This window comes from Pipistrellus hanaki (genome assembly GCF_964339955.1).
Source record: "Pipistrellus hanaki genome assembly, chromosome: 16".
NCBI classification, from domain to species: domain Eukaryota; kingdom Metazoa; phylum Chordata; class Mammalia; order Chiroptera; family Vespertilionidae; genus Pipistrellus; species Pipistrellus hanaki.
The window spans coordinates 48,623,976-48,648,615 of NC_140518.1; the positions used below are offsets into that span (position 1 = coordinate 48,623,976).

At 42.1% G+C, this 24,640-nt stretch overlaps 2 protein-coding genes and 1 long non-coding RNA gene across 4 annotated transcripts in view; 2 read left to right on the plus strand and 1 right to left on the minus strand.

Moving 5' to 3' along the window:
- Positions 1–24,640, plus strand: part of PIGL (phosphatidylinositol glycan anchor biosynthesis class L) — a 181,226-nt gene that overhangs the window by 88,711 nt on the left and 67,875 nt on the right. The gene's annotated exons all lie outside the window — the stretch shown is intronic.
- LOC311610403 lies at positions 322–10,507 on the minus strand. Its single transcript, XR_014792957.1, has 3 exons — positions 9,677–10,507; positions 1,062–1,212; positions 322–698 (listed from the first exon to the last, which is right to left on the minus strand). It is a non-coding gene; the product is annotated as an uncharacterized lncRNA (long non-coding RNA).
- Positions 10,775–13,980, plus strand: UBB (ubiquitin B). The gene is made up of 2 exons (XM_084861587.1): positions 10,775–11,159; positions 12,916–13,980. Exon 2 carries the CDS (start codon positions 12,922–12,924, stop codon positions 13,837–13,839), a length of 918 nt encoding a protein of 305 aa, XP_084717713.1. The 5' UTR covers positions 10,775–11,159; positions 12,916–12,921; the 3' UTR covers positions 13,840–13,980.

Sequence of the window (24,640 nt, forward strand, 5' to 3'; positions counted from 1 at the left end):
GCATGAAAATATCTCACTACATTTAAGTCAGTTGTCTTGGGTATTTTTTGAGAGAGAGAGAGAGAGAGAGAGAGAGAGAGAGAGAGAGAGAGAGGGAGAGAGAGAGGAAGAGAAGAGAAGAGGAGAAACATCAACTTGTTCTACCTATTTATGAACTCATTGGTTGATTCTTGTATGTAACCTGACCGGGGGTTAAATCCACAATCTTGATGTATCAGGATGCTGCTGCAATCAACTGAGCTATCTGGACAGGACCTTGGGTATTTTTTTGAAACAAGGACCAAATACCACTAAGCAATGCTCTGTTTTTATTTAATTTTTTATCAGGTCTTCCGTTTTCTTTAGGGATACTGGGTTTTGTGGTCACATAAAGATTGTCATCTTATCCTACTTGGACAACTGCCACCATCTCTGGAGAATTAGTCTCTAATCTTGTCCACCTTCTATTCACCTGCTATGATGTCATCAAGTTATCATTCTACGATAGAAATCTAGTCATGACATTCCTATGTCAAATATCTACAGGAACAATCTAAGGTCCTGAGCAGAGAAGGGCGCATCCTTCATTAGTCATTCATTCTTTCAACAAATATTTACTAAGTGCCGATTACAAACGAGGCTCTGTACAACCTGGCTACGTGTGGAGGTATGGTGATAGACCAGAGAGCTATGGCCTGTGTCTTCATGTCATTTATATTCTAGTGAGGGAGACAAAGAGATAAACAACCTTATAAGTAATACAATTATGAATTGGATAAACATGTAATTGTTGTTATAGAAATAACCAGGGTGCGTTAAGTCCTAGTGCAGTGGTGTATGTCAGAGAAGGTCTTTCTGAGGAGGTGACATTTATGGGAGACAGAAGTGGCCAGAGAATAGGTCTAGGCAAAGGAAACATCAAATGCAAAGATCCAGAAATGGGAAAAACCTTGGATAGACAGTATGGTCGGAACTAGTGAGGTTGCTGAAGAGTTGAGCTCGGCCTACTTCTTCAGCCTTAATTTCCAAACCACAGGCCAACATGCAGCCACCCTAAATCACATACATGCATAGCTACTCACCATTCCTCAACATATCATACCTGCCTGCCTTCCTTCCTTCCTTCCTTCCTTCCTTCCCTTTCTTCTTTCTTTTATGCCTAGGTTGGGGGCTTGAGCCCAGTTGGGGGTGTGCAAGAGGCAGTCAATCAATGATTCTTTCCTCCTTTTCTCTCTGAAATCAATATATATAATTCTTTATTATTTAAAGTACTACATATAGTATTATATATGTCTCCTTTTCCCCCCATTGACCTCTCCCCAACCACCTCCATCCCCCAGCACATGCCTTACTCCCCTAGTGTCTGTGTCCACTGGTTATGCTTATATGCCATACCATGTCTTTCATTTTCCACCTCCTCCTGGATAATCCTTCTCCTCCTTATGACTGGGTTTCTAAATAATATTTTCATTGAAACCTTTGGGTTCCTTTACTATCCTCCTCCTCCAGGCTCTTTCCTTCTCTGTGCCTCCATGGAAACCTATCTATACTTCTTTTTTTATACAGCTAACACTTATTGAGTGTTTTTATCTGCTAAGCATTGTTCTAAACATTTAACCTATATAAACTCCACCTTATGAGGCAGGTTCATTTAATCCTCAAAAACTCTGATGAGCTAGGCATTATTACTATTCTCCACCATATAGGTGAAGAAACTGAGGCACAGAGAAGGAATTCGCTCACAGTTACACAGTGAGTACATAGTAGAGTGAGGATTTCAACCAAGATTGTCCAGTTTGTACTTTAAGTACTAAACCCTTGTTTGTCTTTCAATATTGGTAATAGTAACTAATAACTAACATTTATTGAGTACTCCCTACATGCCAGGCTTTCTTCTTAACTCTTAACATGAATTAACTCTGAATCCTCCAACAATTCTTTGAGGTATATATCCTGAGATCTCACAACCACCCGCTTGTTGGTACTAAGACCATGACTCTGTTGAGTGGAGTCCATGTCCTGTCCCAGTACAGCAATCCCAATGCCTCTCATTCCCAGAAGTTGCTCAACAAATGTCTGCTGAATGAATGAATGAATGAATGAATGAGCCAGCAGACCTAGTATCTTTCTCTTGGCTCAGGATTCAGACTTCAAGAGTATACAGTGCTCAAGAATAATTGCTTGGAGAAAATGATGATAATGAATTATAAACCTATTGTAGTAAATACATACTGAGAACTGATGAATATAAAATTTGACTTTAATATGCATATTCTCTACATTTCAAATGTATCAGAGATTGTATTATGTATTAGAAAATGTACCATATTTTTCGGACCATAAGACGCACTTTTTTCCCCCCGGAAGTGGGGGGAAAAAGTCCCTGCGTCTTATGGTCCAAATATAGCCTACACATATACTGTAAAAAAAAAGTTTTTTTACTTGCCCGGCTCTGTGTGGTCTCTGTGTGCTTGCCCGGCTCTAAAATGGTTCTAAATGCTGTTGTTTACTTTACAGGGTTGATTACATATGTTTATGACTGTGATGTTGGGTTTTAATGCACATAAAATATTTTAGGACACTATTTGTTTCAGAATCTTTTTTTTCATTTCCCTTCTCTAAAAACTGGTGCGTCTTATGGTCCGGTGCGTCTTATGGTCCGAAAAATAAGGGTACTTGCCAACTCCTCTGACAGCAAAATAGGGGCAAAGAGCTGATTTCAAGACAGCTCTCATAATAAATCTAATGTTTAAGCGTGACACAGCCAACAAAAATAACACGTTGGCTTATGAAACCATCTACACCTTTTGGCTATTCTGTTCCTACATTTGACAGCAAATATTAGACACAAGAAATAAAAATTTAAAGTGTCATTTAGCCCAGCCAGTGTGGCTCAATGGTTGAACATCAACCTATGAACCAAGAGGTCACAGTACGATTCCTGGTCAGGGCACATGCCCCAGGGTTGTAGGCTTAATCCCTAGTGGGGGGCATGCAGGAGGCAGCCAATCAAGGATCTCATCATTGATGTTTCTATCTCTCTCTCCCTCTCCTTTCCTCTCTGAAATCGACTTTAAAAAATATTTAAAGTATCATTATCCCAAAGTAAGTTCAATCAGAAAAAGAAGAACTCCTTTAAGTCTAAGGGAATGGTACAAAATTAATTTATCCAAGCAAATAATAGCTACTATTGCCTTGTTAGGTCTGGATACCTAACACAATTTTCTAACAAGTTGGGAAATTAATACAGCAAGCCTCATTTTCTTAGTCCATTGACTAGGATTGAGAATTCCTTAGAAATGTGATGGAAAAAGAAAATATGAGTTTTTTCAAATGCCAACTCTAATATATTTTTTTTAATTGATTTTTCACAGAGAGGAAGAGAGAGGGATAGAGAGTTAGAAACATCGATGAGAGAGAATCATCGATCAGCTGCCTCTTGCACACCCCCTACTGGGGATGCGCCCGCAACCAAGGTACATGCCCTTGACCAGAATCGAACCCGGGACCTTTCAGTCCCCAGGCCGACGCTCTATTCACTGAGCCAAACCGGTCCCGGTTCAAATGCCAACTCTAAAGGGGACGAAGCAAAAAGGCAAAAAACAAGGTATGGAAATGTCATTTGCTCAACATTTACTAAATACCAAGTTATTTACCTTGATTTTAAGACTTGATTTGACAAACTAGGATGACACCTGATCCACATTTTTTTCTTTACAGACAGAGAAATTACAGGTTAAAAATGTTAAGTAAAACAGACACAGTCATAGGGCTGATTTAAAACCACGTCAGGAATCTGATACAGTTGTATTTCATTCCAAGTTTCATACTCTTTTTGCTGTAACATATTGCCTTAGGTTCCTAAAGGATTATTGATGAATTTTACATAACTGACACATTTGACACTCAGCCAATTTGTTTGTAGGAGCAAACCCAACATTTATTCCTATCTCATTAACAGTTACAAGTCATATTGCACTGCCTCTGACAATTTTTCCCAAGAGGCTCCTTAGCTCTTCATTCCAAAGGAATTCTGATGGCCAACTCTACAGGACTATCAGACCTGCCTCAATAAGAGTCTCTACCCTTGCCAAAACTAGTTTGGCTCAGTGGTAGAGCGTCGGTCTGCGGACTGAAAGGTCCCAGGTTCGATTCCGGTCGGGGGCATGTACGTTGGTTGCGGGCACATCCCCGGTAGGGGGTGTGCAAGAGGCAGCTGGTCGATGTTTCTCTCTCATCTTCTCATCAATGTTTCTAGCTCTCTCTCTTCCTCTCTGTAAAAAATCAATAAAATATATTAAAAAAAAAAAAAAAAAAGTCTCTACCCTTACAGTCAAATCCCATTTGAAAACAAATAGGCTCATATTAATAAAGTAAACTGAAGTGGACTTTGTAAATCATTTCATTTAAGAAATCTTTCCATTAGATTTTCAAAATTTTTTAAGTCTGTTAAGACTAAGTGCTGCTGGCTTGGCCAGCATGACTCAGTGGCTGAGCAACAATCTATGAACCAGAAGGTCATGGTTGGATTCACAGTGGGGGCATGCACATGCCATGGGGTTGCTGGTTCAATCCCCAGGGTGGGTGCAGGAGGCAGCCAATCGATGGTTCTCTCTCCTCATTGATGTCTCTAGATCTCTCTCTTCCCCTCCCCCTCTTTCCCTTCCTCTCTGAAATCAGCCGGGAAGGGGGTGGGGGGAGAGGAAGAAAGATAGTTCTAGTCAGTTTGGATCAGTGGATAGAGGTCGGCCTGTGAACCAAAGGTTCCAGGTTTGATTTCAGTCAAGGGCATGCACTTGGTTGCAGGCTCTTCCCAGGCCTAGGCCCAGGCCCTGGTCAGGCTGACGCAGGAGGCAACTAATGGATGTGTTCTCTCACATCAGTGTTCCTTTCTGTCTTTCCCTCTCTCTTCTAATCTTCCTAAAAATCAATGGAAAAATATCCTCCAGTGAGGATTTAAAAAAATAAATAAATAAAAGACTAAGTACTGCTGAAGATATAGAACTGTGGGAATTCTACATTGCTGGTGGGATTGAAGTTATTACTCATTTTGGAAAGCAATTTGGCAAAATTTAGTCAAGATTCAGGTACATCTCACAATTCTATTCCTTTCCTAGATACATTCTTTTTTTCCTTTTTTAATATATTTTTGGGGTGACATTGGTTAATAAGATCACATAGGCTTCAAGTATGGGTTTCTATGTTACAAGATCTGTATATTGCACTGTGTGCCCACCATTCCCTAGATACATTCTTATACGTGTATAAAAGCATCATATTAATGCTTTTATTGTTGGTGGGAAGGTAAACTGCTATGAAAACAGTATGGTGGTTCCTCAAAAGAAATAAAAAATAGAATTACCATATGATCAATCAATTCCCTTTCTGGGTATATCCAAAAGGTTTGAAAGCAGTGCCTCTAACTTATAGTTGTACACTTGTGTTCATAGCATTATTATTCACCATAGCCAAAGATATAATCAACCCAAAAGCCATCGCAAATGAATGACTAAACAAAATGTTGTATGTATATACAATGAATATTGTTTAACTTGTAAAATGAATATTTTTTTAAAATATATTTTATTGATTTTTTTACAGAGAGGAAGGGAGAGGGATAAAGAGCCAGAAACATTGATGAGAGAGAACCATTGACCAGCTGCCTCCTGCATGCCCCCACTGGGGATGTGCCCACAACCAAGGTACATGCCCTTGACCGGAATCGAACCTGGGACCCTTCAGTCCGCAAACCGACGCTCTATCCACTGAGCCAAACCGGTTTCGGCTGAATATTGTTTAAGTTGTAAAACTGTAGACTGAAGGGTCCTGGGTTCATTTTGTTCAAGGACACATGCCCGGGTTGGGGCCTTGGTAATCAGTAGGGCCATGCAGGAGGCAGCTGATCAATAATTCTCTTATATTTGATGTTTCTATCTCTCTCTCCTTACTTTTAATTAAATCAATAAAAATATTTTTTTAAATAAATGAAAGGAAGGAACTTCTGATAGATGCTACCACATGGATGAACCTTTAGGACATTGTGCTAAGTAAAAGAAGCCAGTGACAAAAGGACAAATACTGTATTATTTCATTTATATATCATTATTTCATCCCCTTGGGGGATGTTGGACTGCCAGTCAAGGGATCCCACCGGTGCACAAATCCATGCACCAGGCCTCTAGTATGCATATAAAATCTCTTTCCCCCTGCATCCCCTCTCCCGTTCTCGCTGAGATTCATCAGTCTGTGCATTGAATATCTGCCTCTTGGTGGTCAATGCATATCATAGCTACCGGTCAAACGGTTGCTTAGGCTTTTATATATATAGATATTTAAAGTAGTCAAATTCATGGTAGAGTGATGGTTGCCAGGGCCTAAGGGGAAGACGAGAATGTGTAATGGGTACAGAATTTCAGTTTTGCAAGATGAAAAGAGTTCTAAAGAATAAACCAACTATGGTACATTCATACTATGGGATGCTACTCAGCAACAAAAAGGAGTGAAAATCTATGCAATAACTTGAATAAATATCAACAAAATTATGCTGAGTGAAAAAAGCTAACGTCAAAAAGTTACATATTGTATAGTTCCATTTTTATAACATTTCCAAAATGGCAAAATTATAAAGATGCTAAAGAGATTAGTGGTTGCCTTGAAGGAAAGCGATGGGAGAAGCTTATAAACATAAAGAGAGAGGATAGCCCTGGTTTGTGTGGCTCAGTTGGTTGGAGTGTTGTCCCATGCACAGAAGGGTCTCATCTTCTATTCCAGATCAGAGCACATACCCAGATTGCAGGTTCAATCCCTGGTTGGGGGCATAAGGGAGGCAGCAGATGGATATTTCTCTCTCTCTCTCCTTGTCCCTTCTTCTCTATAGAATCAATTAAAAAAAAAAAAAAAGAGGTAGCACAAGGGATCCTTGTGTTGATGAAACAACTCTGTGTCTTGATGGTGGTGGTGATTATGTGAATCTACTCATGTGATAAAATTGCATAGAACTACAAACACACTAAAGTGCTTGCAAAATTGTTGAAATCTGAGTAGGTCTGTGAATTACACCAATGCTAATTTTCTGGTTTTGATGTTTTACTACAGCTATATAAGATGTTACCATTGTGGGAAACTGGGTCAAGGGTACAATGAGTCCTCACTGTACTGTTTTTGCTTTCTATGGGTCTATAATCACTTAAAAATAAAAAAATAAATCATTATGATAATACAAATCAAAATAACACCCCACACCAAGCATGTCAAACACACGGCCAGCAGGCTGCATGACTAAAACGAGAGCGTAGCCTAAAATGAGGAATGCAGCCCACCAGCCTCAAGTTTGGCATGCTTGCTCCACACTTGTAAGACAGCCACTGTAAAAACAATAAAAATCAGAAAGTAGACACTGGCCAGGTAGCTCAGTTGGTTAGAATGCCATCCCAATATGCCAAGGTCAGGCCACACACAAGACTCAACCAATAAATGCATAAATAAGTGGAACAACACATTGATGTTCCTCTCACTCTCCCTGCCCCCTTTCTTCTCTCTCTCTCTAAAGTAAATTTTAAAAATTTAATGTTTTAAAAAAAACAGAAATAACAAATGTTGGTGGCAATGTGGAGAATTGAAACACTTTGTGATTGCTGTTTGCTATGTAAAACAGAATGGAGGCTCCTAAAAGACTAAAAATACAATTAATCCCACTTCTGAGTTTATATCCAAAAGAACGGAAAGCAAAATCTTAAAGAGATATTTCACACCCATGTTCATTGCAACATTATTCACAATAGCCAAGAGGTAGAAACAACCCAAATATCCATAGTCAGATGAATAGATAACACACACACACACACACACACACACACACACGCAATATTAGTCCTTAAAAAGAAGGGAATTTTGTCAAATGTATGGATGAACCTTGAAAATACTAGGCTAAGTGAAATAAGCCAATCACAGGAAAAAATAATACTGCATGATTTCACTTATACAAAGTATTTAAAGTACTTAAAATCAGAAAAAATAGAAAGTAGAATGGTGATTATCAGGGGCTGGGGGGAGGGGTAAATGGGGAGTTATGGTTTAATGATATAGAGTTTTAGTTTTACAAGATAAAAAAGTTCCAGGGGTCAGCAATGTGACTATAGCTAACACATACTGAACTGTACACTTAAAACTGGTAAGATGGCCGAAACCGGTTGGCTCAGTGATAGAGCTTCAGTCTGCAGACTGAAAGGTCCTGAGTTCGATTCCGGTTAACGGCATGTACCTTGGTTGCGGGCACATCTCCAGTAGGGGGTGTGCAAGAGGCAGCTGTTTCTAACTCTCTATCCCTCTCTCTTCCTCTGTAAAAATTCAATAAAATATATACTTTTAAAAAATGATTAAGTTTTATATTGTATTTTTTAATACACTAAAAAATGTTTAGGCTGAAGCAAAACAGCAAAATATTAAGCCTTAATAAAGTTGGGTTGTGATTTTAAGGTGTTTGTTATATCTCCAACTTTCATTTACATATGTTTGTAATAGTTCATAATAAAACATTTTTAAGTAGCTACTTTAAATGGACAGATTTCTATAATTTTGAGGCCCAGGGTAATGATGATGCAGAATTTTGCTCTGTGTTCATTTTGGGCATTCAAAATTAAAGTTTCTAATTCACTGGTAATAAATTAGGAGTTAATATCATAATTCTGTTGAGAGAAAGAGACAAATGAGGAAATGACCAACCACAAACTAACTCCATATATTAAATATCAACTGATAATGTAAAGACAACAATTGGGAATTTTAACTAGAACCACATTTTTCTCAGATTTTTATTAAAAAACATCTAGCCAAGGAAAATCATTCAGAATCTCAGAATCGACTCCTTTGTTCCTTTCTAAGGAACTGCCTAGGCAAAAACTGTTTGCCAATTGAGATTAAGTACTGTCTTTTTGCTTTGTTCTTTAGGACCTAAGGCTGTCATAAAGTTGTGTTTCTTTTTCCAGTTGAATAAAAGGGAAATTGCACTTCCCTGAACAAACATTTGAGCACATTGCCAAATATTGTGCAAGATTACCAAATTCCTGATCTTTGGGATTTTGTGTTCTAGTCTTTAATTTGTTAACAAATTACCTTCACAATTTACCACCAGAAATAATATTACTAAAAGCTTCATTTTTTAAACATACAAAAAATTGCTCTTGGACAGCAGATGCCTTCCTTCTGAAAACATTTTTGTTCTGTTGAGGTTACGAAATGACCCACTTTGGCAAAATATTAAACCAGGAAACTGTATGACTAACTTCTGGCAACTGCTAGAACTCCCAGCAATGGCATCATTACCAATCATGAATCTCCAATCTAGAACATTCTAGAATCAACAAGTATGACTCAGGAGAAGCTGCGAGTTGGCGAAACGAGCTGACTCACTGCTGTGTTTACAAAAATGAAAATTCATACTTTGTACAATAAACATGTTACCAACTACCTCCTAGTCCAAAATTATCTTAAATGTTATTTCTGTCTCCTGATTATTAAAATAAGTAGACCTTACCAAGATTTAGTAAATTTAATGTAAAGCTCTCTAGGTGTTAGCTCATATACCTGTCTGTATTGACATCGTTTCTTAATGTTGTGCTTAGAAATGCTGTGATTTAACCACCGTTTCTAAGTGACATCCAGCTAATGGCATTGATGCAAATCTGTAAAGGAGTCTTACCAGGAAGGCCCGTGTAGCGAGGCCGTCCGCCGTGTGTCTGCAGCCCCAGCTCCGGGCTCAGCACCGGCCTCGGGCCTCCGGAGCCGAGCAGCCGCCCCTCGCGGCCGGGCCTCGCCTCTCGGACCGGTGGCCACGCCGGGGGAACACACCGGCCCCCGCCGGCTTAGCCACCGTTAGTGTCACTGGCACAAGCACTTTAATGGTAGACATATTCGTTATTTCTTGTACGAGAATTCCCCGTCTCTTGAGGAGGGCTTCCGGCCCCTAACCTGCCTTTCTTTCCCCCCAGAGTCACAGAAACAGCCAGTAGGGGCCGGGACTGGCAGCTCCTGCGGGAGCCACGCAGCCCGGGGCCTGAAGGCGGGGTCCCGCCGGGGACGCCCTCTGAGGGTCTGACCCACAGGCGCGGTCCCAACGCTTATGAGGAAGGAGCAGACAGAGCCTGACGGGATTCCAGGGCAGGAGGCTCAGGGAAACAAGGCCAAACCGTGTGGGCAATCTGGAGCCATTGTTTTCCCCAGCGCTAGAGGAATGATAAAAACAAACAAGCCCTGACGACAGAATGCAGAGGGAGGGGGAGGGGAAGGAAGGAAAAAGAGCAGTTTTACCCCTAAGCCAGCAGTCTCAAGGCCAAGTGCTTCCCATGAATTCTAGGAAGGCCACAATAAAGTAAATAGAGACCTTGAGAATTAATCTGTACAAAATACCCAGCAGACCGCTCTGAGACCTACAGACAGGGGGTCCATAACAACTCAGACCCCGTCTGTGCCTCAGAAGCCTGATGTACAGGCTCGCTTGATTTGCTTTTTCAATAAAGCTGCATGCTTTCATTGCTTTAATATATTGGCTTTTCACAGCGCAGTCAAGGGCCCTCGCCTGGGGTTTGGTATTCCGAGGCGGGAGCGGAGGACCCCTCCCCCACCTCCACCGGAAACACCCTGCTGGCGCGGAGGCGCGCCTCTGGGGCGCACGCGCATTCAGTCACCTAGCGACGTCGGCTCTGCCTGCCCGGAGCCCAGCAACAGCGGAGCGCCAAGTCTGCAACCAATCACCGCCGGCCTGGTGTTCACCCGCCTCACCAATCAGCGCGGGTGCCGCAAGGAAGTTTCCAGAGCTTTCGAGGACGGTTCTCTCAACTCGAATTCATCCGCCTGATGACTTACCTACTTTTTCCTAAAGGAGGAGAGAAATAGCCTGAAATAGAGAGGATCTTGATTTTTAGGGTCCCTTTTTCAGATTCTGAGGAGTTTGGGGCCTAGCGGAAGGGTGTAACTGCGTCGCGGGAGGTGCGGCCGAGAGAACTATTTTCAGTGGCGCACGGATACGGCGGTTACGTAGGAGTGATAAGTCATCAACAGACGTTGCATAAATTCCAGCTCCGCCTAGCCGGAACTTTCAGAAGCGCCGGGCATTGTCGGGGTTTTGTCGTTGCTGAGGCGGCTCGACGGGATTGGACTTGCGGCATTTTCGCACTCGCTAACCGGTACTGGCCCGTAGCCTTCGAGACCTGGCGGGGCGGGGGCCCGGGTCCGAGGGAGGGCGAACGGGCGGGCGGGGGCGAGGGAACTTGAGTGAGGAAACCGGCCCGGTCTCGGGCTGGGTGGGCCTTGGTGGGGGGAGGGGAGGAGCTGACGCGGCGGCGGCGCGCGCGTCGCCCGGCCTTTCCGGAAGGTGGGCCTTGTTTACGTGAAAGGAGCGGGGGCGGTTGGCGCGCGCGGAGAGGGGCTAACGGACGCTTAACCGATGGCGGTTCCATCGTGTCTGTTTCAGAGGGGGAAGGCGGAAAAACGGTAGGGTGACTTCTGGAAACCCTTTCATTTCGAATCGCAGCACAGATGTCGCTTACCAGCTCCGTTTAAAAGGAGATCTTTATTTTTCCAGTTCTGTGGGTTTTGTAAAATTTTACTTCAGGTGCTATGCTTAAGTTTCGGGGAAATTCTGGGGATAAGGAAGAAAGCTCTGGATGGTGAAATTACAAAGCACTTTTGATACCTCATCCAGTATAAGAAGCCTTGACTAAATTAGGATTTTGTATTTGGCCCTGGCCGGGTGTCTGTTGATTGGGAACCCCGTACACCAAGAAAAAAGGTGGTGGGTGAGAACCTAGGGATTCGAATGAATATTTCTCTCCTCTCTCCCCCTTTACTTTTTCTCTAAAATTCAACAAAAAAGCACATCCTTGAGTAAGGTTGTCTCTTTTTTTTTTTTTTTTTTTGTCAAAAGGAGATATTGCTCCGGTGGTTAGAATTCCACTTGGGGACTGAAGGGTTTCGGATTCCAATCTGGTCAAGGTACAAGAACCTCGGGTGCAGAGTGGATCCCTGCCGGATTGGGGCGCGGGGCAGGAGGCAACCGATGGATGTGTCTGTCTCAGATATTCTGTCTCTCCCCTGCCCTTCCACACTCAAAAAAAAAAAAAAAGTCGCCAAAACCGGTTTGGCTCCGTGGATAGAGCGTCGGCCTGCGGACTGAAAGGTCCCAGGTTCGATTCCGGTCAAGGGCATGTTGCGGGCACATCCCCGGCAGGGGGTGTGCAGGAAGCAGCTGGTCAATGTTTCTCTCTCATTGACGTTTCTAGCTCTCTATCCCTCTTCATTCCTCTCTGTGGAAAATCAATAAAATATATTTTAAAAAAGAAAAAGATCTTTTCACTGTGCCACAAAATCTTTTTTTAAAATATATTTTATTGATTTTGTACAGAGAGGAAGGGGGAGAGAGAGAGAAACATCGATGAGAGTCATCTATCAGCTGCCTCTTGCACACCCCCTACTGGGGATATGCCCGCAACCAAGGTACATGCCCTTGACCGGAATTGAACTCGGGACCTTTCAGCCCCCAAGCCGACGCTCTATCCATTGAGTCAAACCGGTTTCGGCCACAAAATCTTTTTTTTGTTGATGCTCACCTGAGGAAAATTTTCCCACTGCTTTTCAGAGAGTAGAGGGGGAGGGGCACAAGATGCGAGAGAGGCACACACCAGCACGGGGTGATCAGTGTATCCTCCTGACCAAGAATCCTCCATGCATAGGCCAACACTAACCATTGATCAGAACGGGCCAGGGCAGGGGTTATATTTTATTTTTTTAAAGGAATTTTGGGTTGACTAATTTGTCTAGTAGGTTTGTGAGAGATGTAGTTTAAAACATTTGAAAGAACTGTTGAGTTTTGAAAAATTGATTAGATATAAAATAAATGTAAAGATCCTGAAATGATACACTTTTGCCTTTTGAACTCTGTAGGTCAAAATGCAAATCTTCGTGAAGACCCTGACCGGCAAGACCATCACTCTGGAAGTGGAGCCCAGTGATACCATTGAGAATGTGAAAGCCAAGATCCAGGATAAGGAAGGTATCCCCCCTGACCAGCAGAGGCTCATCTTTGCTGGCAAGCAGCTGGAAGATGGCCGCACTCTTTCTGATTACAACATCCAGAAAGAGTCCACCCTGCACCTGGTCCTGCGTCTGAGAGGTGGTATGCAGATCTTCGTGAAGACCCTGACCGGCAAGACCATCACCCTGGAGGTTGAGCCCAGTGATACCATTGAGAATGTCAAGGCCAAGATCCAGGATAAGGAAGGCATCCCTCCTGACCAGCAGAGGCTCATCTTTGCTGGCAAGCAGCTGGAAGATGGCCGCACTCTTTCTGATTACAACATCCAGAAAGAGTCCACCCTGCACCTGGTCCTGCGTCTGAGAGGTGGTATGCAGATCTTCGTGAAGACCCTGACCGGCAAGACCATCACCCTGGAGGTTGAGCCCAGTGATACCATTGAGAATGTCAAGGCCAAGATCCAGGATAAGGAAGGTATCCCCCCTGACCAGCAGAGGCTCATCTTTGCTGGCAAGCAGCTGGAAGATGGCCGCACTCTTTCTGATTACAACATCCAGAAAGAGTCCACCCTGCACCTGGTCCTGCGTCTGAGAGGTGGTATGCAGATCTTCGTGAAGACCCTGACTGGCAAGACCATCACCCTGGAGGTTGAGCCCAGTGATACCATTGAGAATGTCAAGGCCAAGATCCAAGATAAGGAAGGCATCCCTCCTGACCAGCAGAGGCTCATCTTTGCTGGCAAGCAGCTGGAAGATGGCCGCACTCTTTCTGATTACAACATCCAGAAAGAGTCCACCCTGCACCTGGTCCTCCGTCTGAGGGGTGGCTATTAATCCTTCAGTTTTGCATTCATAGTGTCCAATAATGGCACTACTCTGCATTCTAGCCATTTGCCCCAATTTAAGTTTAGAAATTACCAGTTCAGTAATAACTGAATCTGTTCAAAATGTTAATAAAAGTTTTGTTGCATGGTAGCATATTTGGTGTCTGTTGTCATGAAATTATATAGTGATGTGGGGATTCCTATATGGTTAAAATGGTGTTTAAGGAAGGAATTTAATTTTGATGCCAACGTGACCAAAATTAAGTCATAGGACTTGGGTAAACATAATTGCAAGACTAAGACCAAGATATAAGAACTTGGTCTTAGTCTTGTAATTATTGTGTGCTTTTCTTGCTCAGTAGAGCATTGTACTCAAGTACTTTAGGTAGTAAGATGGAAACTTAATCCTGTCTGTTTTATGTGAAGTCAGAGCCAAGAATCAAGTGGAGCCCTTAAATTTGAAAGAAGGCTGGCTGGCAAGAAACATGGTGTGAAAGAAGTTTAAAAAGTTCTGATCTAAGGCCACTTGCAGACACTGGTGTGTGAGCCAGCAAATGAAGGTAGGTCCTAACAATCTTAAGATACTAATAGCTCTACATTATAAGGAAGATAAGATTCCAACAGCAAATGAAATTCTCTAATTTGGGACTTGATAAAAGTTTTACCTAAAGCTAACACAAGCAGTTTTTATGTTGCCATACCAATAACACTAGGCAGTAGTATATTGCTGATAAGAGAATTTTTAAAAATATATTTTACTTTTTTTTTACAGAGGGAGGTAAAGGGAGTTTTCTACATCAAGTTCTCAACCTCTTTCTCCTTTACAAACTGTTCCCTGTAGTATGGTGGTTTTTCAACTTGGAACAAAATTGAATGGTGTCTGTTGAGGTGATGGGGAGGTGTCCAGAGGTGCATTGTTAAAATATAGAAAACCAAGTATCAGGCCTAGAAATACACCCTTGATGGTCCAGGTTTACCTCAAAATGACTTGGGACATATTCTGCCTTAGCAACAGTCAAGTATTTGAACATAAAAATTTGGGAGTACTTAAGTTAGAAACTTGGAGATAGCACTTAATTTTAGACCAATTAGTGTATGAATGCTTCAAATACTTGAGCCAGAAAGGGGGCCAACTGCTTATATATCAAACCCTTGGGGGTGGTAATGAAAAAAGCTTTTAAAACTTTCCTGATAGAAACTTCAATGATGAGAGAGAATCAGATCAGCTGCCTCTTGCAAACTGGGCATGCACCCCGACCAGTAATGGAACTGGCCTGGTTATTGGGCAATGCTCAACCACTGAGCCACACAGGAGGGGCAGTACCCTCTTGAATGGAAGCCTGTGGCTGAAGCAGAGGGCATTCTGGGAGGGTTGTCCAAGGGAGTGATCCCCTGGAAAGCGCTCTGGGATTCCCCCCTTTCCCTGCTGTCTTGTAGCTCTAGGCTTCTCAGGTGCTTGCCCACCAACTGAGGTTAGGAATGGGGTCCCCAGGCATGGGCCTCTGGGCCAGGCTGTTCAGCGGGCTGGCCTGAGAAGACCTGCCTCATCCTTAGGGGGTCCAGGGAGACTGTTGGGAACAAGGACGGAGACACCAGGAATGCCCTTTACATTTACAGAATCACCTGGGGGTCGCTGATGTCCATGGGAAAGCAGGCGGGTGGGGAGGCCGCCCCCTACAGCCACCCCCAGCGCTGCTTTCACCTGGTGTCCTGTCCTGCCTGCAGCTGCTTGCGTCCCACCCTCCTCCCTCCCTGCTTCTTTACAGCCTGCTACGGTCCACACAAGTGTGTTGTTAAGTGAGAGAAAATAAACAAGTGGAGAAACAACAAAACAAACTTCCCTGCTTGGCTGTGATTCAGTGGTTGAGCTTCAGTAGGAACCCAGTTCAGTTTCCTGTAAGGGCACATACCCAGTTTGCAGGACGTAGCTGATCAATGTTTCATTAATGTTTATATCTCTAAAGTCAAAACATTTAAAATAATTTTTATTGATTTCAGAGAGGGAGGGAAACCTTGACGAGAATCATTGGTTGCCTGCCTGCCTCCTCCATGCCCCCTACTGGGGATCCAGCCCTCAAACCAGGGACATGTGCCCCTGACTGGAATCAAACCTGGGACCCTTTGGTCTGCAGGCCGTTGCTCTATCCACTAAGCCAAACCAGCTAGGGAGAAACTTTAAAAGCCTACCTTAGGTTTAAGGAAGGTGACCTCTCCAGTTCCATCTGTCATTACACGGGTTAACTTGCTGAAGGCTTAGTTCCTGTTAGGGGGAAACCAATGATTGGAATACATAGCTCAAAAAGTCCATGAGATTATATTGGGTTTCTAACCCCTTCAGAATGTCCAAACTAGTGCTATTATTAAGCAGGCATTTTGCTGAATATGTAATAATTGGAAAAAGAGACCTTTTAATAGTAAAGTGAGTTTTTAAAGATTGGTGTGGCTGACATTGTTGCTTACACTGAAAGGTCAAAAGTTCCATTCCCAGTCAGGCTATGTACAGAAGGCAATGGATTGATGTTACCCTATCACATCAATGTTTCTTCCTCTAAAAGTTCATGTTTAGCCCTAATTGATTTGGCTCTGTGGATAGAGCGTCAGTCTGCGAACAGAAGGGTCCCAGGTTTGATTCCAGTCAATGCCACATAGTACCTAGGGGCCTGGATTGCAGGCTTGATCCCCAATAGGGGGTGTGCAGGAGGCATGATTCTCATTGTTTCTATCTTCTTCCTTTCCCTTACTCTCTAAAATCAATAAAAATGTGTGTAATTTTAAAGTTCATGTTTAAACATTTTTTCCTTTTTCCTAACACTAATAAAAGCCTTGATTAATAAACTTGAATAGGCTCTGGCTGGGCAACTCAGTTATAGTATTGCTCCCATATACGAAGGTTTTCGGTTTGATCCCTGGTCAGATACAGGAATCAATGAATACATGAATGGAACAACAGATTGGTGTTTCCAAAATCAATAATTAGTGGTTGAGCATTGACCCATGAACCAGGAGGCCACGGTTCAAGGCATATGCCTGGGTTTTGGGCTTGATCCCTGGTGTGAGGCAAATGGGAAAGAGGCAGCAGATTGATGTTTCTATCCCTCTCCCTCTCTGAAAGCAAATATATATATTTTAAAACACACACACACTGAAGGTTCTTGGCTTCAATTTCTGGTCAAGGGCATGTATCTGGGTGGCAGGTTTGATCCCGAAACTTTTTTTTTTTTTTTAACCCTTTGCACTCCAAACCATTCTGGACATTGGCTACCAGCTACTCCGAACCATTCTGGACATTGGTTACCAGCTACTCGACGCTACTTTGCGAAACGTGCGTTGAATTAACTCAATTCCCCGTAATCACTAATAAACTGTGATGTTCCCTGAGAGGGGACAGCAGAGTGCAAAGGGCTAATATATATTTTTATTGATTTTTTTACAGAGAGGAAGAGAGGGATAGAAAGTTAGAAACCATTGAGAGAAAAACATCAATCAGCCACACACCCCCCACCAGGGATGTGCCTGCAACCAAGGTACATGCCCTTAACCGGGATCAAACCTGGGACCTTTCAGGCTGCAGGCCCGTCGCTTTATCCACTGAGCCAAACCGGTTTCCGCTGATCCCGGAACTCTTAACGGGTGTGTGTTGGAGGCAACAAATTGATGTGTCTCCTTTCCTCCCTCTCTCCCTCTTTGACTCAAAAAAAATCAATGGAAAAAAAGATCCTCACATGAGGATTAACAAAAAGTCTATATATATAAAAAGCCAGTGACTGGAACTCCATGACTGGTTGCTGTGATGCCCACTGTAATGAGGGTTTGGGGCTTGCTGGCCAACTTCCCCTGGCCCTGCTCCTGATTGCCCCCCACACCAATAGGGGCGGGGCTGGCAGGCCAACTCCTGTGAGCCCTACCCCTGATTGGCTGTGTTGGACTGCAACCCCTCCCCCTGGCTGGCCCCACCTCTGATTGCCCCCCACCCCATTCCTGAAGTCATTTGCAACATAGCCTCAGTATTGTTCACAACACACATCCCTGTTCAAGAGCCAGCAAAGGACTTCTACCCTGCAGTCAAATTATGCTCCCAAATTGGATCGAGTTCCTGATTTATTATGCACAAGTCTATGCATCTCCCAGGGCCTCCAGAAACTATATCTCATGAGAATTCCTGAACCTCCAGAGCCTTCATTTTAATTATACTCTCCTCATTCCTTAAATAATCTGAAGGGACAAGTCATGGCTCCCTTTAGTTAGGCTCAGCAGACTCCAACCTGAGACAGGTGCTGATTTCTGGGAAAGCATATTGCACTCAGTGCAACAATAGTAACGGGGAAGTAAGTTTTGGGGTTTTACTTTTTTCATATTTTCTTGATCCCATTACATCCCTTAGTCTCCCCCCCACACACAATTTTTTAAAATTTATTTTATTGTTGTCAGAAGTTGAGTGGTAAAGTTTGCTTCCCAGCTAGTAGGTATCAGCCAACCCCTATAATTTGTTCTAGCATCTACTCTTCAGCCACACATACCACAACTCCTTAAGGGACACCTTTACTTTCAGAAATTTCTAGTATCAGTGTTTCCCAAACTTTGTCCTCCAAACAAGGATGTTGTGGTCACAAGGGCTCAGGAAATTATTTCCTCTCTCCTGGAGACTTATGGTAAGCACTACCATATTAAAGGCTCAAGAAGTTTTGCCCTGTGGATAGAGCATCAGCCTTCAGACTCAAGGGTCCCAGGTTTGATTCCGGTCAAGAGCATGTACTTTGGTTTGGGGCACATCCCCAGTAGGGGGTGTGCAGGAGGCAGCTGATTGATGTTTCTCGTTGATGTTTCTAACTCCCTTTCCCTTCCTCTCTGTAAAAAATCAAATATAAATATATTTTATTTCAGAGAGGAAGGGAGAGGGAGAGAAAGCTAGAAACATCAATGATAAGAGAAAATCATTGATTGGCTACCTCCGCACATTCCACACTGGGGATCAAACTCGCAACCTGGACATGTGCCCTGACCAAGAATCAAACAGTGACCTCCTGGTTCATAGATCAACAACCACTGAGCCATGCTGTCCAGGCTAACCCAGTGTTTTTCAATTTCACCTTTTATTTAACCTTTTATATGAATGTCCCTCGCATTTTGAGAAACACTGTTCCAGCCATGACCTCTCCCATCTCCCTGTCTAGCACTGTGGATCGCACATGGTTCCAGGCCTCTACGTGCAAACTGTCTCAACTGTAAACCTACTTTTTTTCCCACCCGGTATTTCATAGTATAGACATCTCAGACTTTACCTATCTTGATGATGGATATGTAGAATGTTTTTAAATTTTCACTGTTAAAATAATGCTGCAATGAACATCCTTGTAAATTCTCTTATTGCTGTATCAAAGAATATGAAATTTTACAATGTGATTACTACAAAATTTCCCTTCAAAAAGATTATACCACACACAGTGGAATATTATTCAGCTTTAAAAAGAAAGGAAATTCTGACACATGCTACAACATGCATGGACCTGGGAGATATGATGCTAAGTGAAATAAGCCACTCACAAAAGGACAAATACTACATGATTCCACTTATATTAAGTATAGGGAATAATCAAATTTGTATAGACAGATAGTGGAATGGAGTTGCCAGAGCCTAGGGGAGAGGGAACAGGAAGTTGGTGTTTAATACATATGGAGTTTTCGTTTGGGATGTTGGAAAAGTTCTGGAGATTATAGTAGTGATGATTACACAACAATGTGAATGTCCTAATGACACTGAACTGAACACTTAAAAATGTTTAAAATGGCTCTGGCCAGTGTTTCTCAGTGTTTAGAACATCAACCTGTGCACCAAAGGGTTGTGGCTTTGATTCTGGGTCAAGAGCAGATACCTGGGTTGCAAGTTCAATTAATGCCCAGCCCGAGTCAGAGCACATGAAAGAGGGAACATATTGATGTCTTTCACATTGATGTTTCTCTCTCTCTTCCCCCCCACCCCCGATCTTCTCTCCCTCCCTCCCTTTAAAAATCAATGAAAAAAATATCCTAGGGTGAGGATTAACAACAACAATAACAAAAGTTAAAATGGGTAAATTTTATATTATTATATGTATCTTATACCATAATAATTTTTTTAAAAAACTATGCCAACATAAATTTCCATTAGTACGACCTAAGAGTACCTAGCCTTTCATACCCTCATTAACATACATTACAAATTGTTTTAATTTGGGATAATTTGAAGAACAAATTTTTTTAAAGATTAATTTTAGAGATAGAAGGAGGAAGGGAGGGAAAGAGACAGAGATATTGATTTGTTGTTCCACTTATTTACTAGAGGCCCCATGCATGAAATTGGTGCACAGGTGGCAGGGGGTGTCCCTCAGTCTGGCCTGCACCCTCTCCAAACGGGCCCCTCGGGGGATGTCCAACTGCCTCTTGCAATCCAGGACCACTGGCTCCTAATCACACTCCTGCCTGCCTGCCTGATCGTCCCTAACTGTTCCCCTCCTGGCCTGATCACCCTAATTGCCTCTGCCTCACCCCACACCTGGACCTGGCCTTCTCTGCCTCTGACCAGCTACAGACACCCAGGACCCATGCAGGCTTTGGTGTATGGCTTGTCCCTCTGCCAGGCCACAGGCACAGGTGCTGGTGCCTGGCACTGCAGGGTAGATGGCTTGTTCCTATTCCAGGCTTGCAGCCTGGCTGGTCCCCATTCCTCTCTCGTGAGCTCATTTGTGCCTGGCTGGTCCCCATTCCTCTCTCGTGAGCTCATTTGTGCCTGGCTGGTCCCCATTCCTTTCTCCCCAGTGTTGAGTGAGCAGTTCATGAGGGCATGACGACCACTTGCATATTAGCTCTTTATTATATAGGATTGGTTGATTCTTGTATGTGCTCTTACCGTAGATGGAACCCACAACCTTGGCATATTGGAATGATGCTCTAACCAACTGAGTACCTAGCCAGGGGACACCTTATTGTTTTAATTTGCATGTTTCTGATTAACCTTATGAGATAAAGCACTGTTTGTATTTTTGTATTTTTTACATTAATTTGTACTGAGAATTACCTTTTCACACTTTGGCCCTTTTTATTAATTTGTAGGACCTCTTTATATTTTCTAAAAAGTAATAACCTATCTGTTATAATAGTGATAAATAGTGTCTTTCAAACTATTATCTCACTGTTTGTTTATGGTATCTTTTGTCAAAACAGAAGTTTTGAAACTGAAAGAGAATCTGGCAGTCTTTCTCTGTATTACTTCTGGGCTAAAAAAATAAGTAAAAGTGTAACTACAACACATTTTTTAAAGAAATAGAATCAGCCTTGACTGGTCTGGCTCAGTGGATAGAGCATCAGCCTGTGGACTGAAGGGTCCCAGATTCGATTCCAGTCAAGGGCATGTACCTGGGTTGCAGGCACATCCCCAGTAGGAGGTGTGCAAGAGGCAGCTGGTCGATGATTCTCTCTCATCGATGTTTCTAACTCTCTGTCCTTCTCCTTTCCTCTCTGTAAAAAATCAATAAAATATATTTTTAAAAAAGAAACAGAATCAGAATCATCAATGTTTCTACACCCCTCTGTGTGAAGAGTGTTCCAGGAAGAGAAACATGCCCCCTGCCATGACTCCCAGATCATAATAGCATTCTTCCCCACAGGGATCAACATACCAATGGCAGAGACTCTTTTTTTAGAGAGGAAAGGAGAGGGGGAGAGATAGAAACGTCAATGATAAGAATTATTGATCAGCTGTCTCCTGCCCATCGAGCCTGCAACCTGGGTATGTGCCCTTGACTGGAATTGAACGCGGGACCCTTCAGTCTGCAGGCTGATGTTCTATCCACTGAGCTAAACTAGCTAGGGTGGTTGAGACTCTTTGAAGCCATTGATTATCTCGTTATTAATGCATTGATTCTCAACCAGTGTGCTGCAAGAATTTTTAAAACATACAATACCTGACTATTTAGTCCAGGACACTGACCTCTTTTCTCTTAGATTGTCAAATAAAAAAATGACAATAGCTAACACATAGCCATATTTTTTGTCAGATCAGCAAAATATATAATACAGTCTATGGTGAGCCACAGAATTTTAATAATTATTTTATGTGTCCCATTAGATGAAAAAGGTTGAAAATCACTGGATTATTGTAATGCCTATCTTAACTCCAGTGTTAGTAGTGGCCTTGACAAATGCCTTTTATATTATATAACTATATTTTCCCAAGCACACTGAACACTATTATAATTGTTTTTCTGTCACTCAGATGATAGCCCCATGATTCTTTTTGTATTTTTAAGTATGTTTGCCTTGTTTAGAATTACTTATAGCTTATTTTATTTATCTATTTACTTATTTCAGAGATAGTGGAGGGAAGGGAAGGGGGGGAGAGAGAAATATCGATGTGAGAGAGACACATGGATTGGTTGCCTCCTGCAGGAGCCCTGACTAGGGCCCCGCACCGAGAAGGAGCCTGCAACTGAGGTATGTGCCCTTGATCAGAATTGAACCTAGGACCCTTTGGTCGACAGGCTGACACTCTATCCACTGAGCCAAACTGGCTAGGGCTACTTTTATTTTTTTTAAATGGAAATAGCTTAATTCATATTTTTTTATTTTGTTAAATGGACAATACAACACAACTTCATAATTTTTTAGAAATTCAGAAAATCTAGAATGGAAAAAATAAGAAAATAAAATAACCTCAATAAATAACCTGAATTTCTACCAACTAGTGTTAACTATTGGAAACATACATTTTAAAAAATATATTTTATTGATTTTTTTATAGAGAGGAAGGGAGAGGGATAGAGAGTTAGAAAACATCGATGAGAGAGAAACATCGATCAGCTACCTCCTGCACACCCCCCACTGGGGATGTGCCCGCAACCAAGGTACATGCCCTTGACCGGAATCGAACCTGGGACCTTTCAGTCCGCAGGCCAACGCTCTATCCACTGAGCCAAACCAGTCTCGGCAATAACATACATTTTTTTAACACACATTTTTTAAAAATATATTTTATTGATTTTTTACAGAGAGGAAGGGAGAGAGAGAGAGAGAGCCAGAAACGTCAATGAGAGAGAAACATCGACCAGCCACCTCCTGCACACCTCCCACCAGGGATGTGCCCCACAACCAACGTACATGTCCCTAACCGGAATCAAACCCGGGACCTTTCAGTCCGCAGACCTACTCTCTACTACTGAGCCAAACCGGTTTCGGCTTTAACACACATTTTTAAAAATAGGGGCTCACATAATGTTTTATATCCTGCTTTTTTACTTACTATGTATTTTTATTATTTTATGTTAATAATTATACATCTTCATGTAAAGAGCTGCACAACATCCTATTGTATGTATCATAATTTGTTTAATCATATGAATTCATCTTTTCACATTTTTATCAAAAGATAAATGGCAAACTGGAAAAAATATTTACAACATATATAAGGGCTAATTTCTTTAATGTATAAGGAGTTTCTACAATATATATAAGAAACAGATTAGTAATCCAATAGAAAAATAGGCAAAGAATAAAAACAGACAATTCACAGAAAAGAAAGTGGTTCTTAAACCTATGAAAAGATGTACAGCTTTACTTGCAGTAAGAAAAAATGACTATTAAGTATATGAAATAGCATTTAAAAAATATCTTTCAGATTAACAAAGATAAAACAGGATTGCTAGTACACTCCAAGAGAGTAGAGAAATACATCCTTATGCATTGTTCAGCATAATCTGGTAAAACCTCTTTGGAATATAGTTGGTAAGTACCTATGAAAATGTGAAATGTCCTTTAACCCAGCAATTCCATTACTAGGAATTTTTCAGATGTTCTCACAGATGTGAACGAAGAAGCATGAACACAGATGTACATTCCTGTTTTCTTAACAGTAGCAATGCACTAAAAACGATATAAATATGAATAGCTGTATGTGTTAACACCTGTGTGGAAAGGGGGTTATTTATATGTTAATGATTTTGCATACCTGTACGTGGGGAAGCACGGGACTTGGTTGTAAAGTCTGTAAGAAGGATTCTCCAAAAGGTCAGGGGCATCTGGGGGGACCTTGCCAAAGGCAGCAGCCCCTACCTTGACTTTTTCCAAACAAAGCCAATCCCTGGGGTGTTTTGCTGGAATCTCATGTTTATTCTTTAAGATCCAACCTGGTAGAAGCATATACTTTCTCAAGGATACTTGCCCTGCTGATTGTATCTAGAGGTTAATTTGAGTTCAAGCTGTTGTTACAATAAAAACCTAAGAAGGCAGGCAATTGAGGCTGTTTTTGGTGCCTAATGCCAACCACCCCCTTAGCCTCTTTCACAGAAACATGTGTCAGAGTGATCTATTCATCCGTGGCTCAGGGGCTGCTGGCCAGCACATGTAGAATCATTCTAGAAGAATACATAGAAATTGCTAATGCTGTTTGTCAAATACTTTTAATATAAAAGAAAGGGGAAAAAAACTAACCATGGTTGGTTCCAGAAAGAAAATACCTTCTGAACAGTGTGAATTTTCATCATGGGCCAATATTATCTACTAAAATAAATTATTAATTAATAGGAAGTCACATTTATTTGATGAGTCAGGTTTAGCAACCTTTTCTCCTGTGAACTGTCCCTTCATATCTTCACTTTTTAAAAATTTTGTTAAATTGTCTTACTGGTTTGCTAAGAACATTTACTCTTTGCTGCAGACGCTGCAATTCTGTTTAGAGGTTAAATTTTAGAGTTTCAGGAATTTCCCCACAATTATGAGGCATTTAGGACAGCTTGCCAGGTCCCCAATGACACAAGCCCATCTTTTTACGCGGTTTCCCATCC

Bases quoted from the DNA above. Each gene is read 5' to 3' on its own strand.
- UBB (XM_084861587.1), top strand. From the start codon at position 12,922: ATGCAAATCTTCGTGAAGACCCTGACCGGCAAGACCATCACTCTGGAA.